Raw genomic sequence first — 18,537 nt, 5'->3', positions numbered from 1 at the left:
GGCATTTAAAAGGAAAATCCATCCAGAAATGAATAATTCACTCTCCGTGTCATTTACAATCTGTTTTTCATCTGTGGAACACAAAAGGAGACGTTTGAAAAATAATAAAAAATAATAAGTGACAAAAGATGTACAATTGTATCTATTGTTTATCAACAAATATTACCTATTCAAATCAGCCTCAAATAATTACACCCAACATTCAAGGAAATTATGTTTTCTTGCCAGCGTAGCTTGTAGGCCTCAAATTGTTTCATTTCCATTTCAGACATCAAATCAAAATTAATCGAGGAGGAAAATAATCAAGACAACCCCCGATCTGTAGTGCAAAACATTGAAGATAATTTTATTTTTGTCATTCACAGTTAACACGAGCAACTGCTTTAAGGACCTTTTCCAACCTCCCCTTCCTTCCCAACAAACCCCAGAACTTTCCGCTCCAGCAAAAGAGCTCAAATTCAAACGTTCCTTTCCTTCCACGCTGATTGTACCTTGTATTTTGTTAATTGATAGTTTCTGTTGTTGACATTAAAAGAGGATTGTTGTACATGCTCTAGATAGCAAGGCAGAAGAAACAGCAGAGACTTCAAGGGGACAACAGGATTTGGGAACAATTTGAGTATGACCACCACATCCGCAATTCCTAAATGACATCTGACTATCAACATGGACATTTTGAGGAATATTTTACACTGTCTACTTGGCATCTTTCAGCTCTTATCGCTAGAGTACATATACTTTTAGCTGGACAACATCTCAACTTACAGACCTTGGGTCTTATACTCACCCCCCCAAACTGATATGGTCTAGTAGAAGAAGAACAGATGAGCTTGAATAATAGAACAAAAACCAGTACATTTAAGCTCTACAGAATACTGTCATCGTCTTATTGAGTATTTGGCACCCAGAAAGCAAACTTAGCAATAATAACATTGAACATCTGCAGTGCGCTGAAGTGAGAGGGTAAAAGACAAATCATACATATCATCATCAGTTATGAGTTTTGAGCAGATACGATGACTGAGCTTTGAGACTGAAGGTTAGTATCGTCAAAGCAATTCCTTTACTGATGTCTGACTTATTTATTAATAGGATAAGGCTTTAAAATGGCCATTACATCATCTAGATTTTACTTGCGATGTTTTAGAGAGATTACAGGAGGATATGATTCATAGGTTTGATTAGTCGTGGATAATAATCACGAATCTATGGCCGTTGTTCGCTTACGTTGCTTTATAACTTTTAAAAGCAATAGTAATACTTGTAAACCTAAAAAGAAGAGAACAAAAAAAATAAATAATTAAAAAAATATAAAAACATGTCGAGGCTGTATCATTTCTGGGATCCTGATTTAGTCTTGTCCAAGGCTGTGAAATATTTCTTTCCATAATCAGTAACAACTTACAGTGCAATTTAACCCAGAATCAAGTCTGGGATACGGGCCATCTCTTTCAACACACACACAGACTAACAGACTTTTTACACACACACAGAAACGTAGTAAAGATAAACATGATTTGAGCACATGAAAATGCACTTGACTTGTCTGAAAGGTAAAACCTGATGACTTTAAAGAAACACTGACTCCTGCTTCCATTCAACCGACCATCCGCCTCCTGGCATCCAAGCACACACTTCAGCTCTGTGCGGGTGAGCTGCGAGGGTGTAAGCATTGTACCATTACTGCAAATGAATCAATTTATATTGCTTCTAACAGCCTAAATGCAAAGCTTCCATGTGCTGCAACAGTTACTTGGTTAAAGGGAGCAGATAAATGAGCAAAAAAACTAAAACAAATAAAAGATTTAGCGGTGACACTTCTGGCGAACAACACCGTGGGGTAACTAAAAGACATTTTGTGACCACTTCTATACATGTCGTTTTAGTCCATCCCTTCCACTTGTCCCATCTTAGTGGAGGTTTTACTGATTTATTAGCTCCAAATCCTGTTGTCGGCTTGTGGAAATGGGACAGATAACACTGAAAATCGAAAGAGTCTTGCCTTATGTTCTAATAATCTAAATTCGCACATCTCTCCATCCTCTACCTCCCTGTCTTTCACCATTTTTCAATAAGTTTAGCCGTGTTCCTGATGACTTTCGTTGTAGTCCATGATCCTTAACGGTTGTTGCCTGGGTCTCTCTGGGCATCTTGAGCGGAACGGGTCTCGGTTTTTGGCTCTCTGAGCATCCGGTTGGGTTTCTTTAGCAGATCTGATGAGCATGAAGCTCTGCGCAGCGGTGGAGCTGTATGTACTCTTCGCTGTCGGCTCCACGCAGAGCTCAGTTTTCAGGCCCTGTGATAAGCCAGTGAGACGCGGAGGCGGGGCTTCGTCCTCATCGCACTGGCTCTCACTTTTGTTACGGAAAAGCTCTCTTGCACGCATACCCAGAAAGCTCTTGGCACTGGGGTAGGAACCTACAGTGAATGGAGTGTCAGAAGGTACCAAAGGTCCTGGGGGTCCCAGCGGGGAATGAGGACGGTGAGGGGGAGGTTCCATTAGGACAGGTGGGGGAGTGTCTTGATTGCCGTTTACAGAGTTGGCCAAGGAAGAGCTGGCCTTGAGCTGCACTGGAAAAAAAGTGCTGCCATTGCCGCGTGGAGACTGAGGTGACTTGGCATCTTCTTTGATGGCTGTTTTTACTGCACCATCCACCACTATGACACTGTGACACCAGAAAGAACCACAAAAAGAGTCACTATCAGAAGAACTTTAAGTATAAAAAATGAAGAGATATATGCCAGGGAAAGCACAATTATTCTGTAACCCACAAGCAGACCCGTTTATAACAAGCCACAAAAACAGAAAATGGTGTCCTATTATTTTTGTTTTTAAGTAATTAAGGCAAAAAGATAAAGTTATTTGAAGAGAGAAGATAGCTATTACATAACTTAAAATGAACATAACATGAAAACAGCTATTTTAAAAGCATGAAATATTTGAATAAGCTAAATCATTCACATACAGTATACAGCACGTCATAATATTCAAATTTGTAATTAATTCATTTAAAAATCACTGTGTGTGTATATGTACTGTATATATCTATCTCTCTGTGTGTGTGTGTATATATATATATATATATAATGTGTGTGTTCCTGTAGCTCAATTGGTAGAGCAAGTTTGGGGGTTCGAATCCCCGGGAACACATGATAGGTAAAAATTGATAGACTGAATGCACTGTAAGTCGCTTTGGATAAAAGCGTCTGCTTAATGCATAAATTTAATTTTTAATTTAATTTAAATTTAATATATATATATATATATATATATATATATAAACTCACACACATAAACACAAATGGCGATCTTCATATAAAGTTAAGTGTAATATTAAATCACACATATAATATTTAGGCCATAATGAAAAAAAGAAATACATATCATATACGTGTATATATATAAGAATCCAAATTTAAAATGTAAAAGTCAAACTGTCATGTGAAGTCCCAACAGCACAAACTGCATATCATGAAACATAGACATAGTGGCATGCTGAACTGGATAATGGTATCTTTGTTTCAAAAGTTTTTATAATTTGAATGATACTTTGGTTATCAGCCTTACCTGAGCTCGGTGGAACTGCGGGGTTCAGTGGCACCCTCTGTAGGTAAGGCTGAAGCAATGGGAGAGGACTCTTCTGATTCCAGCCTGCTGTAGAGCTGTAGAAGCTCAGTCTGCAGAGCCAGAGTTACCCACTTCTGTGCCTGATATCTGCTTTCAGAGGCCTGCACTTCCCCTCTACGTGAAAGGCAAATAAGAAAGATTGTGAGACATTATGAAACGATGGAATTAAATAAGCAAGCATACTATAACAGAAAACTAAGGGGGAAGCTTTGTGCTTTAAAGATTCAATAAATGTACAGTAAATACAAGTTGTTAGCATGCTATAAACAGTCTTCAAATATACCAAGACAGATCTTACTTGGCCTTAGTCTTGACATCTTCTAGAAACTTCTTTTGTTCTACAATAAGGTGCTCTTTCTTAGCAAGTTGAGTCTCCAGCTCTGCCACTCTCTGCTGAGCAGCATCCAGCTTTTGGCTCTGAAGTAACAGATTCTGCTTTAGACGCTCCGTCTCTTTCCCCCAGGATGTTTGCAACATCTGCACCTCCTACAAGAGAAAAGTGGACAAATACAGAGATGAATATGACATAAATCGCAAAGATGAAAGAGACACTCTTGCTCTTTTTACTTGTACCTTGCTATTATCTGGTCCGGCCTGATGGAGCTCCTGAACACACAGTTTATGTGCTTCTCCTAGCAGCAGCAGCTGCTTATTCAGAAAACTCAACTGCTGCTGAATACTTTCACTCGATGACAACTGAAGAAAGGACAAATTAAAGGAAGATACACAGCGTACTCAAAATATTTAAAGGGAACATTCACACCAAATTTACAAATGATAATTTACTTCGAAAAATAGACTCAAATGGACTGAAAGATATGGGATTGGCTCTTTTTGGAGCTCAGGAGACAGGGTGATTCTTTTTACCTTGGCAGTGAGCTGGTTCAGCAGGTGCCCTGTGTGGCACACCTTGTTGTTTGCCTTCTGAAGCTCCGCCTCCATCTCACCTATTCGCTTTTGGCATTCTTGTAGTTTACTCTGATTGGAGGATGACAGGTGCATAATAAAATAATCAAACTGATTCTAAACTGCGATGTCATGGCCATCTCATTTCCTTTTAAATTGCACACACTACAGCTTTGAGGTTTGAAGTTAGAAAGATTTGAAAAATAAAATAATATAAACTGATTAGCACCTGTAACTCCTGGTTTTTGGTGTAGTAGTCATCTCTGGCCTGTTGTAGCTGGCGTATCTGACTGTGCAGGCATGTAACCACAGTCTCTCGGTCGTCCCAGAGTTGCCGGTATCTCTGCTGCTCTACCTGCAGGCTCTCTCGTAAAGAGATGATATCTACACTCTGTAGGTTCAGCTGGTCCTTCTGTATAAACAAACACATGCATACAATCAACTGCATCTGCTGTCCTCTAGTGGTCAAGGTAAATATCAGGTACCACCAAACCAGGCTTGCCAAAAAGAAAACATTTCACAGTTCACCATTTTATATCTAGTGACAGAAGAGTCAAACTGAATGTTGTCCCACAGATCATGACTCTAAGCTGAGGTTACCATGGCGTTATTCTGCTCCTCGAGTGCGGTGGCATTGATGATGCGCCGAAGCAGGCGTCGGTTGCGTACGGCGTGCTGCTCTCGCTTGTAGCGCTCGTACAGGAGCTGGTTGTGTAACAGCAGCAGCTGACTGCGCAGTGTGTGCAGCTCGTCCAGAGGAGCAGAACCTGTGCATTACAAAATAAAACTAAAAAAGATTTCTGCATAACTCATACATTATACAAACAGTACATGCTTTTTTTTTCTTAAGCATTAAAATTGTTGCATTTTGCAGGTCTCATACACATACAGGTGCATCTCAATAAATTAGAATGTCGTGGAAACGTTCATTTATTTCAGTAATTCAAATCAAATTGTGAAACTCATGTTTTTAATAAATTCAGTGCACACAGACTGAAGTAGTTAAAGTCTTTTAAATGGGATGATTTTGGCTCACATTTAACAAAAACCCTCCAATTCAATATCTATCCACTATTCACTGGTCATAATACAGTATAACAGGTTAAATAACTTTTTTCCTATAACAAAAATAACTGAAGATTTAAATACAATAACGCAATACAGAAAAATATATAAAGTGAAAAGTTTTACACAGATTAAAGTGCAAAAGACCCATAGGTATCACTTTACAATAAGACCTCATTAGTTAACCATTAGCATTCACAATGAGCAATAGCTACATTTGCTACAGAAGTTATTAATCTTTGTTAAAAAATACAAGTCTTAGTTCATGTTAGCTCATTAAATAAAACAGTTGCTACGTTAGACTTTAACAACGTGTTATAAATATCAGAATACCTGAGATAAACGAATGTTCAGAAGAATTTTCCATTGGCAGTTTATGTTAACTAATGAATTAAGTAATGTTAACTAATGAAGTCCTAATGTGAATTAACAATTAAGAATCAAAACATTTTCAACCAAAATATCTAGGGCATGTAGTAGTCCAGATTAAAATTAAGGAAAAAAAATTATATATATATATAATTTTTTTTTTTTTTTTAATAAATAGCCTATTAAGTCTAAATACTTAAGTATTTGGCACTGTGATGAACATCATAGCGAATACACAAATCTGAATGGCAATTTAAAATGATTCCAATATGTTTTAGAAAGTAGCAGCTGCATTATTTATGGGGCTTGCAGGGTAAGGGATGCATTTTCTGCAGTTTAGCGCCATCTGCTGTCAGAGAGTGAATGTGCTTTCATTCAGCGCATCTCACATGTTCCCCAATGTGCTTCTCATGCGTGCTTGTTTACATCGGAGCGCACACGCAGCATACAGCGGTGTTGTGCATTTTTATGGGAATAGTATTCTTAAAATGCATTCCAAATTCGGAATTATTTGTAATATATCATTATTCACAGTATTTAGAAGTGCCTATGATAACAGCATTGTGCATATTCATTACCGTGATATGTCGCGTTACCGAATACTGGCACATGTCTATTGAGATGCACCTGTAAAAAGGCTTTCAGGTATTAACACTAATGTAGAATCAGCATGAGCTGATTAATGATACTACTGTCTTTCTTAGAGATCCTTTACAGCAGAATTAGATTTTTTTTTTCATATTTGATAAAACTGTTTATTAATGTGAAGCTGCTTTGAAACAATCTGTTTTGTATAAATGGCCATGTAAATAAAGGTGCTTTGATTAGAAAAAATCTTTTCATAGGTATATTTTTCATCTACAATTTACTTATTGCACAACCAAAGTGTCCGCCCTGAGTAGATTTCTAAATGGAAACAATTACTTCAAGTTCACACTGTTTCTCTGCACTCTGAAAGAACTACTTTTGCACAAGCAACGATTGTGTGCTCATGTAATGTTGTTTACCTCCAAAGTGTGTCCAGTCAGCTGACTTGCTTGGCAGAGGCAATCTGACAGCGATTGTGGAAGTGTTGGAAGAAAAGGAAGGGAGAAAACACAGGATCAACAAGGTCAGTGGCAATGTGACAATAATTTCGGACAAACTGCTATTCTGGCAGAGGAAGCCTTTCCACACAGAACCCTCTCTGACCAGAGCCAAAACACCTCAATTTGTGTGAGCCCAGTAACCCAACTCAATTATGTGTCTTCTAGTAAGGCCTGTGCAGGGCAGGAGGAGAGAGAAAGAGCTCTGATTGTGTTCTGTTAACACAGGCTCTGCTGTTGCGCTGTGGACTGATTTGCGTGGCAGTGGATGTGACACAGGACAATGCAGACAGTTGTTTCTGTGTGAGAGCGAGTTAGTAAGCAAATATGCAACTAGTCTGACCCAGTTTTCCTAAAAGAAAGAGCCTCAGAGCAACACCAGTAGCCCTTTCACAAGTTTTCTAGTTTGGAAACTGTAAAATAAACTAGATTGTTTACATATTCTGAAGAAAATTTGTTATTCTTGTTGGGCATAAACCTCCTCATCACGAGGAAGGAGTTCTGAGAAATTGTTAGCTAGTTGCTATTTGATTGCTAAGATGTTCCGGTTTGTTGTTAGCATGTAGCTATGAGGTCATTATTTTGGATGAACTTAATGAAGGTTATGAAGGCATTGCTAAATTAAACCACATAAATCCAAGCAGCTTAATCCAAGTCTTGTGAAGAGATACAATCAATTTCTATGATGAAGAGATTTAAATTAGGCTTTTATTTAAATCTAACCAAGGATGAGAGAAGTTTCGTTTCATTTTAATGCCCTGCAGGGTTCGAACCTTCAACCTTTTGATTGTAAGCTCAGATCTTTAACCACCAAGCCCCATGACCACAGGCAATGACAAGAGTTATTGCAAACCTTGAAAGCAAAAGGCTTACCTCTTTAACACTTTGTCATGGGCGTCACCGCCCTGCTGCACGAGGCGATCCAGCACCTCCAAGGGGGAGGCAGACACTGCACCCCCCTCCTCCCCTTGTTTGTCCACATCACCTCTCTGTATCCTCTCCCAGGCTTTTCTCTGCACAATCTCTGAGGTCTTCCTCCCCACAAAGAGAGAGGCTGCCCGAGGCAGGGCCAGGTCAAACAGAGCCTCATACGGCAGGGGTGGTGCCTTGAATGGGCTCGGGGAGGACAAGCCATATTTAAGGGCCTCATCCTCTGGTGCAGAGGGGCTCTGATGAAGTTGGCTATGCATTTGGTGCTCGATGGGCATGAACACTGGCTGGAAGGAGCAGGGATGCTCCTGGGATGGGCCTCTGCTGACTCTGCCTCTGTCCCCAGGAGTGATCTCGGTCTTGTCTGGCGTGGAGATTGCAGTGTTAGGGTCTCTAGTCGAGCTCCCAAGGATAGAAGAGGGCAGTGGTTTCTCTTGCGCTCCGGTCAGGGTCTCTGTGGTGCTGAAAAATGGAGAGTCAAAGCCCCGAGGGCCAGCTAAATCCTGCTTTTCCTCGGTTAACTTTACAAGCTCCTCTGTGATGGCAGCTGAGAGAATCAAGATAGAAAATTATATAAGGACATTTCCAGAGCGTACTGGTTTAGATAGTCTGTCAGGAAAAGACACAACTGGTATGAAGCAACTCAAAAGCCACACACAACCGCTGAGTGCTAGTTCATACCGTCCTCTCGCTCTTTCTCGATCCTCTCTTGTTCTTGCTCTTTCATGTACACAGAGAGCTCGGTCAGGGTCATGGGCATGTTCTCACCTCTGCCATCTGGGTCAGATAAAAGACGTATTCTTAATAATGACACATCTACAGGCCCATTCACAAAAAATTTCTTAAATATATTATGGAAGCTTGTTTCCACCACGGGATGAAAAAAATTAAAAAGGTAAATCTTTATAATAATATTCTTTAAATATATTTTATCTCATAATGTGAGATATAAATTCATTACTGCAAGGGAAAAAAGATTAAAAGTCGCAATTACACAAAATCACACTTGTGAGATGGACAAAAATATCAGAATTGCAAGACATAATCTCAGAACTGTTCAATTCAGCATACATTTCTCTCGTAATTCTGACTTTTTTTTTACAAAAAATTGTGAGAAAAAAAAGTTTGAATGAGATAAAAAGACGCATTTACCTTTTTTTTTTTATTCCTTGGCAGAAAAAGACTCCAATAGTATATTGTGTATAGCATCAATAAATTAATGCATTTATAATCTGTTGTGAGAGAGTTCAAAACACTGCAGTTTAGTGATATCCGGTTAGCGAACGAATCACTCGATGTAACCGGATCTTTTTGAACCAGTTCACCAAATCGAACTGAATCGTTTTAAACGGTTCGCGTCTCCAATGCGCATTAATCCACAAATGACTTAAGCTGTTAACTTTTTTAATGTGGCTGACACTCCCTCTGAGTTAAAATAAACCAATATCCCGGAGTAATTCATGTACTCAAACAGTACACTGACTGAACTGCTGTGAAGAGAGAACTGAAGATGAACACCGAGCCGAGCCAGATAACGAACAAAAGATTGAGTCATGACATAATTTTCATTTTCCGGTCAACTAACCCTTTAACCAAAGTCTAAATAAATAATTAAACTAACTTTTTAAAGAGAACTGACCCTCAAATTTTTTGTCAGGCTGTTGTGTTGGTAATTTCAAAACACAATTCTTGTTTTGAGTGATTCTTACATGTAACATACCTCTATGATTGAACATTTCAGGTCCAGTTTTCTCAAGCTCTCTGTCTAGCCCCTGTCTGACCGGCTCCTGTCTGACCAAGACAGGTCTACCATCCTAAAGAGCACATAACAGTTAAAATGGCTTATGGTAAAACTATACACAAGCAAAACTTTCTCAAACTTGTTAATTTTTTTTTGAAAAAGTCAGATTTGTTTTTACAAGTTAAGGAAGGCTTAAAGGGATAGTTCGCTCAAAAATGAAAATTCTGTCATCATTAAAGAATGTTTTAACTATTTTGGTACAATAAATGTCAAAAACATGCTGACTTTCATCTTTTACAATTTTAAAAATATGTCTTTTTTGGATTCTACTAATGAAAAATAGAGTCATAGAGGTTTTTGACGAGTCAATTATAACAGAATTTTCATTTTTGGGTGAACTATCACTTTAAGGGAATACTACAGATCCACACAAATGGTCATCCTCCACAAAAGTACCTTGCATGGTGGGCTGGCGGTACTGCGAGGCAGAGACACAGGGGACAACTCATCGGAGAGGCTGGGAGGAGGTGAGGAGGCCGCAGGGGTGCTCGAGGATGGGGTGCCTTTTCCACCTGCTACAATGAAGATGACAAGACCAAATTCATACTAGTGCCTAAGGAAACGGAGACCCAGATGTGCCTACCCGTGCCAACATGCTAAATGTCAATATTGACTGTGAACAAGCATAGTATAGTCACCAGGTGTGCTGTAGAGGCGGCTTGATAGGTGAGAGGCACTCTGGGACAATTCCGGGTTTGGTGACATCCCACGAGAGGAAGGGGGCGTGGCCATGCCACACTGAGAGGAAGGGCTCCAGAGGGAATCCTTAAAGCCATATGTGGCATTAAATTCACAGCTGGAGTTCTATAAATAAACACAAGCACACACAGAATAAGTCCCATGACTGCTCATGCAGAATCTTGTGATTATCAGATGGCATCTAATAGATTTATCCTTTATCCATCCAAAACAACCAGTTCACAAAGTGAAAACTTTTGTCAGCAATTTCAGTCTAGTATATTTTGCGCCAGCATGAGGCATAGTGAAAAGTGTAATAAAATACAATTCATTGGCACCATACCATACCATTTTTTTTTTAAATTAGCCAATATTGCCAATATTTAAATGTTTGTACTTATTTTAAGATTGAGATCATCTAGCACTAACTTCAAGTTTAACTCTGTAAGAGCACTAGATCTTGAAAAGCACTTTCCTATTTAAAGAGATGCTGCACTCTGAGCTCTATTTGCTTACTTATTAACACTGGCTATCAGCAAATTACAGTTTTAAAGGTCTCGTTTTTCATGTTTTTTGAAGCTTTGATTGTGTTAACAGTGTGCAATATAATATGTGTTCATGTTTCGCGTGTAAATAAACAGTATTTTTCACACAATTCACCTATCTGTATGCCGCTGTTTTCACTGTCATAAAAACGGGCTGATGACATCCTTGTTCTATAAAGTCCCTCCTTCAGAAATACGTAACGGGTTCTGATTGGGCCAGTTTTTCTTGTGTTGTGATTCGACAGCAGCTGATCAACGCTGCCCTCCTGGAAACGTGATTGGGCTAGTTTTGAGAAGCAAGTGGGCAGGAGCATGAGCTGGAGATGTACTTCTAATCACAGGAGTGTTTTTACTGACGAGATGCGCATGAAAATCGCATTAGATTTTTTTGCACAGGCCTAACATGTAGTTAACAAAGCTAAACAGCATTGCCCTTTGTGTAATAAGTTACCGAAACTGTTAAACGCACCAACTTAAATAATAAAATAAACTTACCGGTTGTGGTCCATAAACAACGCCTTCTCCAGACAAAGAGGGAACTGCTCCATCTTTCAGGAATAATCTTTGTGCGAATCCGGCATTAAACTGATTCAGATTGAGAAAGCTGTCCTCAGCAAAATGTGCTGCACATAGTTTTACATGTGGATTATAATTTTCGGGAACCGAGATAAACATAAATTGTAACCATTAATCTCCAAGTACAGCGTCCCTGGGAAGGCCAAACAAAGATGATTGGACTCCGAGATTAAAATAACAGCGTTTTGACGACATGGCGACAAAAACAAATGCAACTATTCCTCTTCTCCGTCGGAGCGCAACAAGACCACGCCCCCCTATTTGTGCATTGATGTGGGCGGAGGTTAGTCGAAAAACTGTTTTAGTGACGTCCTTACTGCAGGAACTAGAGGGATGTAGTCCAAACAGGTCGTTTTTTGTAGGCGAATTCTGTTAAATAAAATATCTCGCTTGGCATTGAACTTTGAGCTTTAGAATTTTACAGATATTATTTATACTCTAACAACAACATTACACACAAACTAAAGTTTAAAACATGGGATCACGAAGAACGGGACCTTTAAAATAACTGTTATTCGCATCATCCTCTAATTTCCAGATCAATGCACCCCTAATAGAAAGTATTTACCAAATCACAACAAAACTGTCAGAACATGATCTTGAATTGTGAGAGAAACATTAACATGTGACCAACTGTGCTCATTTAGAAAACAAATGCAATGCTATTTGTTTTCAAGCTATGGAGTGAACACCAGAATCAAGGGAGGAAACAGGCTAGGAGAAAGAGCTCAAGCGTCATTCACATTATCAAGACAACCGTTTCTGCGACAGCTAAGCCCTGCATACCCACCGAAATGACTCAACACCTCTCCCCTCCTTTCCTCTCAGCTCCTCAGCCTGCCTGGAGAACAAGGAGATGATTCACGATGGGAGAAGGAGGGGGAGCTTGCGTGTGCAGCGGGAAGGGAGGGGTTCAGGGATGGGTGATTTATGGACAACAGCTGACAAGCGGACAAAAAACAACAAGAGGGAGGGAAGCAGATGCCGATTCCTGCACTGGTGCTGCTTCACAAACTAGTGTGCCAACCCGGAGTCACTGGATTCAAACAGGTAGTTCCACACCAAACTCATGCTCCAATATTGCAACTCGGCTGCTAAAACCAACAAATCCTAATCTGCAAACTAAGAACAGGATTGTAGATTTGAGAGCATGGTGGACTCTCACCTGCCGACGGGTACCAGTGGGGCTGCGATAGGGGGGCTGAGTCCCTGAGAAAGAGGACAGGGCCAAGGGAGGGACGACAGGCTGACGAGGGGTGGAGAAATGAGTCGAGGAAGAACTTCCTGGAAAAGTACAGAAAAATAACGTCCACAAAAAACATCCTGACACTGCTACAAAAACAGAGGTTGCCTGAAAATAGACTGTGACTGAATTAACATGCTAGTTTTTATCTTGCCTAGCTTAATTTCCTATTACATTTTATAAATATGGCATATGCTATTATTCAGCTGTGTATTTAAGACAAACTCATGACCTTGCAATTACTAGCAGAAAATCTGTTTTTCTAAATTATAAATCTATTTATATAGCCACATCACCATCTCTAGGATAGAAAAAAAAAACCTTGAAAAGTGCTATTTTGCTGTATGCTGAGTTTGAAGAATTCATTCAGACAGGATGAGAGTGTTACCGTAGCTACTGTGGAAGTCACCGTAAGGGCTGGCAGTGCAATCAGCCGGACGTTGTTGTAGATGAGCACAGAAATGCTCAGGCATGCTGGCATAGCCCTCTTCGCAGGACGCCTCCCTTGGGTCCAGAGAGACTTTGGCACACTCAATAACGATATCATGGATTTCGAATTTCTTCCACCTAAAGAGAGAAAAGAGACCAAATGATAGATAAATGGTGACTGTTACGCTCATGGTTTATGCATTTAAAGCGTCAAGTGTCATGATTTCCTCACCGGCTGGGATCTAGTTCATGGTCCTTGGTTCCAGTCACTAATTCAGGATGTATTCTGACATGTTCAAGCATGGGCTGTAACATATACACAGACATAAATACAACATAAACACCTTCAGTCATATTTGACTAAAAATCACACCCTCACTTATTAGCCAGAAGCCACAACCACTAGTGCATAGGAGCTTGACATTTACCGGTTATGGATCCCCTCATTATACAATTCTATGGAAAATCATTGGAATATTTTAAATCTCATGTTTTTGGCAAACCTCCTGGCCAAGCTATGACTGACAGCTCACCTTGACCACCTCCTCAAAAGTGTCTACGTTCTCCTTCATGCTGTAATGGGAGCGCAAGTAAGACACAAAATTGCAGGGATACATCCCATACAGCCGATGGAAGAGCGAGTAGACACTTGCGTGCAGGTGGATGAGATAAACCTCCGGAACGTGACCTGTCAATAGAGATTGATCACACAGCTAGTTAACCATCCAAAAATATTATGAGGCATGTTATTGCAAATGAAATCATTTGCAATAAGATTTCTCGTAATATTTTTGGATTTCTGTGGGAGACTAAAACCATCCAGAGCTTTTCAATATATTCCTCAGGGATATAACAGTATTTATATCTTACCTGGGTTTCTCAGGTTCCAAGAAGCCAGACGGCCAAAGATATCAAAAAAATCATAGAGATGCTGCTTGCCAGCTTGGGGAATCATGGGTAATAGTATGATGAGCACCAGGACTCCAGTTATCAGAACCACAACGTCTGTGTCTGTCTGTAACATACAAATTATCACATGTACACTGTAGGTTACAAGATACAATAACAAGAGGCATATGTGAGAGATCATTCACATTATCAGCTTACCTTGAGGCATTTAAGGAGAGATAGCAGCAGTGGATAGCGAGAAATCTTGTGGATCCAAGACGGCTGCTTACGGACTACGTGCCCCAGTAGAGTGAGGGTGGGCAGGCGACAGGGGGCTTTAGCCATGCATTCATTCATTTTATCAAAAAGGTGCTGAGAAATAGACAACACTGATGAGTCATCTTATAGACAAGACTCAGAACGGCTGTTAATGTGTTCTCTGCCCAAGACATTTATTACTGTTATCAAATATGAATGAAATTAAATACTGTAGTTATAATCCTTAAAGATATAATTAAATTTGTTCAGATTTCACAGTTGTTGTTTTTTTTACTCTAAGAATGTGGGCTGGTCGCATATAAACACACCTACATTATGTGCTCACATGGTCAAGTGTTTAATATTTGCATTAATAGTAATATAGTACTAACTAATTTGGACTGCAAGATATTGGGAAAAAATTACAATGAGATATATATTATGACATAAAAAAATAATTTTCACCATGTGATTTGAATAGTTCTATTTGGAAACTATTTATAATTCTAGAATGATTGGGGTTGATTTTGTAGTGTTAGTGCACCTGCAAAAAAAAAATCATTTAAAAGGCTGATTTACTGATATATTCATTTTTATTTTATTTTTAAAAAAATATATACATTTACTGTGAAAACATTTTGAGTGCAAACCATGCTTTTAGGGCTGAATGATCTGGGAAACCTTGAAAAATGTTCACTCTTGGGTTTATTTTCTTTACAGCTAAGATATAAAAGAATAACTTTTAACTGTACTCAAGTTACTACTTGTAATTCTTAAACAAATTCTAAGAATAATCATTTAAACAAAATAATTGTTTATCTTTATTTTTTTCTCTCAATACAAGTAGCTGATTTTATTTCCAAAAAAGTTGATTTCATGTCAAAATTAAAATTATGTTTTTGGTTTAAAATAATTTATAAATCTCCTTTTCGGTTAACATAGGTCACATTCCAACTAAAATAGTGATGATCATTTTTATTGTAAAAATATTAAACAACATTGCATAACCGTAAATTACAATGCTAATATTAATTTTCAAAGGTTATACTATCACGCTTTTAATTTGGCAGAAAACCCAGTGAGAAACACTGAAAAGATCCAGAAAAAGACTGAGAACATTCTCTTCTGGGTAGCAAGTTTATACTGTGTGAGAAGCAAAGCAGAAAAATCAGTGGGCTGTCAGTCACCTTATCGTGTGGCTCCCTCACTGAGGACAGGATGTGCACTGCCTGGGCGGAGTTGGTCTCCAGGAAATAATCCACCAAGCCGTTCATCAGCACAGACCCTCGATCTGCAAAACACGAGTCCATTTTTATACTGTCAGTCATGCAATAAAACACTGCAAGGAATTATAATATGGATCCTGTAGCAAACATCGAGAAGTTTAAAAATTCAACACAAGAACTGGGTAAATGTTCCAGAGGCTGCCTCTGCTAACAGTATTCGGCTGGACCTGTGCTGAGGTGTTCATTGAGAAGGCCCTTGATCTCATCCAGCTGGCGGAGGTCAGAGGTCTCCAGCAGAGGAAGCAGGTCCCCCACATTGAGCTGTTCCCTGGACATGGTGGTATGGAGGGTTCGGAGGCGGGTGTCTCTAGGGTGTATGTCTAGGCCCTGACCTCTTGGACGTCACTCTCACGACGTCCCGTGTGTTGTCCAGCCTGGAGGGGTCCCTGAGCCGCCCGTCGATACAGTCTCCAGGCACAACTGCAAAACACATTTGAGGACTTGCATCAGTTGTCTAGAAACACCTGTCTCCATGAAATATCCATGAGAACATTTTGCAGTTTCTACCTTTAAGTAAACTTTCCAATTGAGAGGGAGTAAAGCACTGCAAGATGTGCAGGAAAATTCCCACAGAATTATGCCATCATAAACATCAGCAGTGGTAATGTGGGCTGACCCCTCCAGGAGAGTAAAAAAACAAACCCAACAGATTCTGAGGCATTCAAGATTCACATGTTGCGTGCGACCTGTTCTTGCACAGACGTGACAAAAGTCAGCAGTCGTCACAGCCGCCTGACAACATCAGGTCAACGCATTAATATAGTCAATAAAACTCATAATAAGACCAATAAGAATATACTACACAACACAAGAGCAGTGAAAATAAGTTAAGCAGCGAGTTTTAACTCTGAATGGAGCGATAAAGGAGCATGTTAAGGGCTAAAACGGTAAACTATAAGAAATAGTTTTTGCATGTACTATTGGTTTTTATTTAATTTTTTCATGTGACAGCAAAGATGAATTTTCAGTCGCCATTCTAATAAGCTGATTTGGAGCTCAAGAAACATTTCTTATCATTACCAATGTTGATGCAACAGTTGTGATGCTTTATATTTTTGTGCAAACCATGATATAATTTTTCAGTATTCTTTCATTAATAAAAAGTTCTAAAGAACAGCATTTATTTGAAACAGAAATGTTATGTACCATTAAAAATATCTTTACTGTCACCTTTGATCCGTTTAAAGCATCCTTGGTGAAAAATAGATCAGCAGTATTCATAGAAATACAAATGAATGTTGATTACTGAATGATTATAAATGAATAAATAGTTGGCAAGGCCAAGAATTAAAAAAAAAAAAAAAGAAATGTACATGACCAAGAAATGCAAACTGCGGTAAAAAAAACTGTGTCAGCTAGTAACAATTCCATCAACTGGCACACAAGACTCTCACACTAGCCCCAATGTTTAAAGGCAGATTATCAGGACATTGTCTTCCCACTATAATAGATATTCTTCTTTGAATTTGATGCCAAAAGGTCTGCCACGTTCCCACAGCAATAACTTCCTTCAGATTTGGGTCTAAACCTACATCCTGACTAGCTTATTTTTGACAGTAACACAAACCTCAAGCTGACAGTCAAACATGCAACATGAACAACTGCTAGGACACTGTCTCCTCGCTGGAGACCATTCCAGTTCTCAACCAAACTAAAAGCTGTTATGAAACACAAAGCACTACTCTAAGCATAACATTGTGCATATATGTAAAATTTCATATATATATACTGCAACAGTAAGTTCTTAAATTACAAGACATACGAGTCAGTGCAAATAACGCCGATATGCAAAGATCATAAAATAAAAAAAAATAAGGCAATGCTTGAGACTGCACTGCATTATTTGCCTGCGAAAGGATTTCTGTTTAAAAACACACGCAAGGGCGTGCAACAGTCAGCAAATCCCACAACATATGTCTATATTTCAACCTTTGCATGCTGCAAAGTAACAGTGCACACATGTGCAGATAGACGTTGTGGATTAGGCTGCATGCTCTGACAGCAGCTCTGTTGAAATGACCACAGGCGTAAACAGCGCACGAGAACAATGGCCAGAATCTGCGGGACTGTCTCCAAAAAATGCGCCAACAAAATGAAACATTTCCCCGTGCATTTCAACTTTCCTCTTAAACTCGTGCATATGCACGCGGAGATTTATTGGGATTCAATTCGAAACTGTTACAATCATTGGGGACTATTATTTCACTGACACTGACAGTCCTAGGCAAGAGAGTCTTATTATCGACAAGCTTAGTGCAAATCAGAAATAGCGCCTGAGAGACTCAATAACGCGCACAAAATACTGAAGAGCGAGCAAATCTAACATTCTGACTGTCGCTGTGTATGATGTCAAAATATCACCACAAAAAACATCGTTTAATAAGCCTATTTACCTGTTAGAGCAACTGAACTCCACAGGGCGCCGCCATCTTGAACACCTCACAACCCTTCCCTGCGCGGTCACCATCCGCAACTGTGCAAGAGAAATAATCCCCGCGCGCTCAAAAACACGCCTGTATCTGGACGCAAAACATTGACATATGACGTGAATGTTATCAGAAATTAACAACTGTCATAATCTATATATACAGTGTATTGTGGCGGGAGCAAGATTCATGTATGGAAGTTTTAGAGAATCCTGCAGTTAGGCCGAGTTGTTTTTCTGAAGGGTGGAGGGATGCAGGGCTCTGTAATGCGGTTTTCGAGTTGGTGAGCGCAGACCATAGATATATATGTATATATATATATATATATCTATGAGCGCAGACGCTGAATCTGCCCAGCCATAGACGCTATTAAACAATTACATTTAAAAAGTAATTTTCCCTAAAAATACATACATACATACAT

General features: G+C 39.3%; 1 protein-coding gene across 2 annotated transcripts; it reads right to left on the bottom strand.

The window, feature by feature from the left end:
- Window positions 1-320: 320 nt before the first annotated feature.
- On the bottom strand, window positions 321-18,214 carry LOC132130976 (hamartin-like). 2 transcript variants are annotated; one of them, XM_059542885.1, is made up of 23 exons: window positions 18,081-18,214; window positions 15,855-16,107; window positions 15,589-15,692; window positions 14,363-14,515; window positions 14,126-14,270; window positions 13,789-13,943; window positions 13,488-13,561; window positions 13,215-13,393; window positions 12,749-12,867; window positions 10,423-10,588; window positions 10,181-10,299; window positions 9,704-9,797; window positions 8,665-8,760; window positions 7,927-8,530; window positions 6,976-7,019; window positions 5,135-5,301; window positions 4,764-4,946; window positions 4,496-4,606; window positions 4,202-4,324; window positions 3,927-4,114; window positions 3,569-3,742; window positions 2,589-2,666; window positions 321-2,558 (listed from the first exon to the last, which is right to left on the bottom strand). In XM_059542885.1, the coding sequence occupies exons 2-23, from the start codon at window positions 15,961-15,963 to the stop codon at window positions 2,078-2,080; spliced, it is 3,666 nt and encodes a 1,221-aa protein (XP_059398868.1). In that variant the 5' UTR covers window positions 15,964-16,107; window positions 18,081-18,214; the 3' UTR covers window positions 321-2,077. The 2 variants fall into 2 exon arrangements, with proteins under 2 accessions (XP_059398868.1, XP_059398867.1); XM_059542884.1 differs by having other exon boundaries at window positions 321-2,666.
- Between the last annotated feature and the right edge of the window lie 323 nt (window positions 18,215-18,537).

The sequence above is a fragment of the Carassius carassius genome, chromosome 47 (assembly GCF_963082965.1).
Source record: "Carassius carassius chromosome 47, fCarCar2.1, whole genome shotgun sequence".
Lineage (NCBI taxonomy): Eukaryota > Metazoa > Chordata > Actinopteri > Cypriniformes > Cyprinidae > Carassius > Carassius carassius.
The sequence above is the reverse complement of the archived record's forward strand: the minus strand, read 5'-3'. Positions and strand labels throughout refer to the sequence as shown.

Coding starts and splice junctions, on each gene's coding strand:
- LOC132130976 (XM_059542884.1), bottom strand. CDS start 15,963: ATGTCCAGGGAACAGCTCAATGTGGGGGACCTGCTTCCTCTGCTGGAG. Junction 14,271..14,362: donor CTCTCCTTAAATGCCTCAAG/GTAAGCTGATAA, acceptor TGTATGTTACAG/ACAGACACAGACGTTGTGGT. Junction 10,589..12,748: donor CCACTGGTACCCGTCGGCAG/GTGAGAGTCCAC, acceptor GTTTATTTATAG/AACTCCAGCTGTGAATTTAA.